Source organism: Staurois parvus, unplaced genomic scaffold (assembly GCF_062004578.1).
Source record: "Staurois parvus isolate SC_StPar_1 unplaced genomic scaffold, SC_StPar_1.0 ptg000578l, whole genome shotgun sequence".
NCBI classification, from domain to species: domain Eukaryota; kingdom Metazoa; phylum Chordata; class Amphibia; order Anura; family Ranidae; genus Staurois; species Staurois parvus.
In genome coordinates this window covers 4,409,022-4,415,021 of record NW_028318374.1, presented here as the reverse complement: position 1 = coordinate 4,415,021, position 6,000 = coordinate 4,409,022, and the positions used below count along the sequence as shown (strand labels likewise).

General features: G+C 40.0%; 1 protein-coding gene across 2 annotated transcripts in view; it reads right to left on the bottom strand.

Moving 5' to 3' along the window:
- Positions 1–215: 215 nt before the first annotated feature.
- Positions 216–6,000, bottom strand: part of LHX8 (LIM homeobox 8) — a 64,175-nt gene continuing 58,390 nt past the window's right edge. For both annotated transcript variants that reach the window (XM_089692151.1, XM_089692152.1), the window contains 3 exons: positions 3,990–4,085; positions 3,474–3,657; positions 216–864 (listed from right to left, as the gene is read on the bottom strand). In XM_089692151.1, coding sequence (XP_089548277.1) covers positions 788–864; positions 3,474–3,657; positions 3,990–4,085 — 357 coding nt within the window. In that variant the 3' untranslated portion in view covers positions 216–787. The remainder of the gene's footprint in view (positions 865–3,473; positions 3,658–3,989; positions 4,086–6,000) is intronic.

The window sequence follows — 6,000 nt, the reverse complement described above, 5'->3', positions numbered from 1 at the left end:
TATCACAAATTAATGAGCCAACCCTACTGAAGCCGCAGTCTTCACAAAAAAAAACGCTTGTACACCCCTTGGACACATCTACAGATAGGTTAGGCAATAGGCTCAGACAGAGTTGTCCCCAATGTCAGCTAATCACAAACCATTTATACTTCCAAAATTTCAAACAGTTTTGCAACCCAACAAATCATCCAAACCCAAAAATCAGACTGTCGGGATGTAATCAAAGCTTTATTAAGTTTGCTTGAAAAGGAAAACAAAATTTCCAACAGAATGTGGCCAGTTCAGATACAAAACCAAAAAAATATGAAACCTGTTCCAAGCAAAACAAAATACATATGCACTTTTGTAATAATTTACAGGTACAAACTAATGAAAAATACAATTTCACCACAAAAAAAAAAAAAAAAAATTGTAAACATTTTTTTGCACACTTGTCAGTCCGTTTTCTCTTCTTTTTTTGGCAAAGTGCTCTTCTGATGACAAATAAATTAACAAACAACTAAGTTTGGACTAATTCCAGACAGTACAAAGAAAAAATAGACACGTGAGAACTTAGTGGCGCTGTAAGCTGAACCCAATAATACTTACATAATGAGGGGCAGCGACATGGTCAACAAAACCGGATGTGCATTTGTGTGTATAGTGACCCTTTTACTGAATAGTACAAGCATCATGTGTACTTCAGTATGGAAAGTTGATATAAAAATAACTAATGATCTTAATTATATTTTATACACAATAAATGACTCAGTTTTACCCAAAGCATTTACATTCTTGGAGGAAAAGTTTATGCGTGACTTATAGGTAGTTGCGCCATGGAGTGAGGCAGCATTGATGGGAGCCCAAGAGCTGTCGGTGAGTGAGCTGGGGAAGAAAAAAAAAAAATTTGTATTATGATGCAGAAGTTGTAAATGAATATTTAATGTTGTGAAGGACATGAGGGGGAGGAAAAAAAAACCAAACAAAACACAGATTTGGTGGGTTAAATTCTGCCTAGAGATTTAAAAAATACCAAGGTGATACATTTTCACCAGCAGGTGACACTGCACAAGAAATCCAGTTTTAAATTCTAGCCCTGGTGAAGCCAAGATGTTCAAGAACTGGTAATCACCAACATTGCGATAGAGCAGTGGTCTTCAAAGTGCGGCCCTGAGACCAGATCTGGCTCTTTGCTCGTCTTTATCCAACCCTTGGAGCACTTTTCTTCCCAATGACACCAACATTGGGTACAATTTCTGCCACTGACACCAATGGGGTACTATTCTTTTCAATGGCCAATGATGAGGCACGGTTTCTGCTAATGACACCAATAACAAACTATGGGTTTTTTTTTTTTTTACTAAAACTGGTTCACTCAGAATTTTGTGCACTTGTGTGGAAGCCAATCATCTTCCAGGTTCTATTGCTAAAGCTTAATTGAACAAGCCGAGGTTAGAAGCCTTTTGCTACCATGTAGAGCTGTAAATCTGCCCTATGCCTCCAACTGACACCAGCAATGGTGCCCTATTCCTACCCTAATGCCAAAGATGCACGTTTACCTATACTGACTGCAGGACAATTTCTACTTCCTAAAAAGTCTGGCACCCCTAAAGTCTGAAAGACAGTACACTGGCCCTTTGTTTAGAAAGTTTAGAGATTCCCAAGAAAAGGGATAAACAAAGCCAAAAAGTATGTGGGCACCCCTACACACTTAGTTGAGAGGTTTCCAGTGAAAGGCACTGTTTGAGGAAGGTCCTTTTTTGTTTCAACATGACTGTGCTCCTAAACACAAGGCCAGCTCCATAAAGACATGGTGTAATAAGTTTGGTGCAAAGGAACTGGTGTGGCCTGCACAGGACACCGATTTTAACCTTAGTGAGTACATTTAAAGATGAATTGAAACACAAACTGAGTCAGGTCTTCTCATCTGTGCTGCGTTTGAGATATATAGTTGGTTTGTTTTGTTTCATTCTCCAGCTTACTGTGTATAATGTTTGTTTTGGAGATAGACAAGTGTCTTGGAGTTTGAGGGGTCTCAAACAAATGCCATTGGATACAATGGTAACCGTTACCATTGTTGTATTTCAGTTGACAGTTGGCTATTGTTCTGTAACCATGGTGAAACATAGCTTGACATACGACCTATGGCATGTATGATACAACAGTGCAAGAGCCTGCATGGCCAATTACTAGGTTTAAACATGGCTATGTGGGGTGTGCCTGTAATAGCATCCCTCTGTCTAAGCTCTGACACCAGGGGGACAGGATAAAAGCCCGGAAGAGGAGGTTTATGTGCCACTAGCCACCTCCCTGAGAAAAAAAAAATTACACTGCTCATCTCCAAGATTTCTCACCTAATCTGGCAGAGGACATACACTAAAGGGCTAGCTCGCCTTTAAAGCACCTTTCAGCTTCAGTATTTGTTCCTGCTGTTCACCCTCCCTTTCCTCTAGACATATGCGGTTCATTTCGCTCCAAATGCGATCACATTTTTTGTTATTGGACATTGGGATGTCTCTGAATTTCTGAATTCGATTAGTAGCGAATACAAAATTCAAATCAAATGCGAATTGAATATATAATAGAATAGAAAAATAGAATAAAATAAATATAACTGTCCTCCAAAATTCGAGTACATTAGAATAGCATAGAAAAGAAAAAAAATAAAATAGAATCAAATAGAATGGTCTTCTGAAATTCAAATTTGAATAGAACATAATATAGAATGAAAGAGAAAAAAATAAAAATTTCGAATTGAAGACGAGCAGAGCAAGCGCCGAAGAAGAAGAAGAGCAAGAGCCGAAGAAGAAGAGCAAGAGCCGAAGAAGAAGAGCAAGAGCCGAAGAAGAAGAGCAAGAGCCGAAGAAGAAGAGCAAGAGCCGAAGAAGAAGAGCAAGAGCCGAAGAGAAAAGTCTTTCGAAATTTGAATGTCTTATAGAATATATTCGAACTTGAACAGAATAGAAAAAATAGAAAGAATAACACCGCCTTCCGAAAATCAAATAGAATAGATTAGAAAAGAATAGACAATAGAAGTATAGAAAAAAATAGAACGAATACAACCCTTTCCTCTCCCCTTGTCTATTCACAAAAAATAAATGTAGTTTACCCTGACCTCCTCCTACTCTCCTCTTTCTACTTCATTAGAAATAACTGCTTGGAATGGTGTGTAAAAAAAGACTTTTCACACTTAAAAACACCAAACAGTGCTGGACTATTGCTTTAAACAAACTGCAAGAGGTGTTTATACGCTTTAAGTAGTGCAGGAGCTTGCCAATGATCAGTACTCAAATGCTGCAATACAATCATACTTTAGGTATGCCAAGTGATTGTGGCATTCGTCAAGGACTTGAAGTGTTGAACAAAACTGATCATCCAACTCCAGAGTTTTGTTAATCAGCCTGATAGTCACTACTGAACATTGTTGGCCAATGTATTGCCATCCACACATTCCCATACACTTGGCCAATAACTAGTTCCTGGCACCAGCTTACCATCCATGTAACTGTGCAGAGCGGTCAGCATGGGCCCATCTTGAGGTACATATGCAGAGTAGGTCATTTCCTCCATCATAGGTGGGGAAAGCCTTGAGGATTGAATGGCTGTAACTGGCGCGGTTGAGGAATGAGTAGGACTAACATGTTTCTTGTGGCGCGCTCTACAGTTCTGAAACCAGACCTGGAAGAGAAGACATGGCACAGCACTTTACTACCCCAAGCATAGCAACATTTCATGGTCATTAGCAGCACAGGAGGAAGTGGGGATATCTTCCAGAAAGGGATGTCCTCATTTAGGGAGATTTCCACTTGCTTCCCATTGTGTTTCTGGGGACAGTAATGGCAGGAAAATCTCATGCAGTTGGTCACAAAGTGACAGGTTCCACCCCTTCAGCTTTAACCAAAAATCAGACTCGGCTGGTATTACACTGCAGAGATATGCAATAAGTCCCATGCGTTAACCCAGAATGTGAACCCTCACCCCTTCCACCTGCAGTTCTTTTAAAGCCTCACCTGTATTACGCGTCTGCTTAGACCCGTCCTTTCTGACAATTTCTGTAGTGTCTGTGCATCCGGATTGTTGTCCTGGGCAAACTGTGCTTGCATAACCTAAAAATGCACCATAATATAGGTCAGTAACGGCAGTTAAATCAAACCTATATTGGATCATGTACAACAGTTACCAAAATGCAGGCCAATAAAGTAAATCTCACAAAGAAATTTAGCAAGCCAAGAGAAATTTGCACCGACTGCAGAGATCATTGACTGGAGTACTGCCCCTGCTGGACAAACTGGGAAGTACAAGACTTTACCTTTTCTATCTAATGTTTTCAGTTTTGTATTTAGCACATTGCCATCCGCCCAATACCAGAAGTACTGCTACAGGGTGGAACGGCTGCGCAAAATCATATACATACACATTATTATATACCACATACACGATTTACAGTTCCGGGTAGGGGGCGCCACTGCTGAGGATGTCAATCACTGGGTCCCGGCTGGCGATTCCTGGCCAGGACTCTGTCGGCAAAGCTGACGGGAGAGACCTGTGTGTAAAACAATACAGATATCTCTCTCCAGTCAGCATGGACATGTTGCTTTGCATCTCTCCACACAGCAGAGAGATACAATGCAGCATGTCTGTAGTAAAAACACACAGCACACAGTTACCCCCTTATTCGCCCCAGGTTAACCTCTTCCAGCTCAGTGCCGTTAGTACAGTGCCAGTGCTTTTTATTAGCACTGATCACTGTATTGGTGTCACTGGGGATGTCAGTGGCAGTTAGTACCCAGCCAGTGTCAGAATGTCCGCCTCAGTCCCACTATAAGTCGCTGATTGTCGCCATTACTAGTATAGAAAGAAACATAATACCAGTATATACACCATTTGTAGACGCTATAACAACTTTCACGTAAACCAATATGCACTTATTGGGTTTTTTCTTTTCTTTTTTTTTTAGCAGACATGTAGCAGAATACATTTTGGTCTAAATTTATAAAGAAATTTGATTTAAAAAATTTTTTTTCTGGATATATTTTATAGCAGAAAGTTGAAAATATTGTGGTCGGTCTTTGTTTATAGCAAAAGAAATGAATATGAAAAAAAACAAAACAAAAACCGCAGAGGTGATCACATACCACCGAAAGAAAGCTCTATTTGTGGGGAAAAAATTACATAACTCATTTATGTACAGCGTTGCATGACTGCGCAATTGTCAGTTAAAGTAACAATGCCGTATCACAAAAAAATGGCCTGGTCAGGGAGAGAGGAAATCCTCTGGAGGGCAAGTGGTTAAAACAGCGTTTCTAAACCTTTTCAGTCAAGGCACCCATTCTAAAATGTAAATTAAAAAAAAAAATGAATAGTTTTACACAAGACAGCAACATCTACAAAATGTAGGACAACCAACATGATTTATTCTTCGAAATCAAATACGCTGATCACTATGAAAGACCCTGAACTCTCCATTGAGAACATCCAAGAGCTAGGATATTGGGTACAGGCGCACTCACCTGGTTCTCACCCAATAAGGGCATTAATGCTCAAGAAGGTTAATATTGAAATTGTAAATGCCGTCTGGTTAGCCCCCTATTCACACAGCGTTTTCAGCTTCTTTTCTTCACTTATCAATGCTCAACATGCAGAATCTCATTCTAGTTGTACTCATGCTCAGTCCCTCTACACCCAAAAGTACATGAGCTCTTTTGGGGAGCCCCCATAGACTTTAATGGGTGCACCCGTAAATGCGCAAAAAACTTATAAGATTGCATTTTTGCACCTGAAAAACCGCATACTCTTCAATGCTCTCCTTCTGCCCAACCTTGGAAACACACGTGGAAAAAAAAAAAAAAAAAAAAGCCTGAAAAATTACTAGGAATATTCTTACGCACTGCGCTATTGAGCTAGAAGGTACAATAACCTGGATATTCAGATGGTTGACACCACAGGTCCTGCACCCAAACAGCCCAACAAGTTACCAGACAAAATTAAGGGGTGAACGTATGCAATGAAAAACACCTAGAT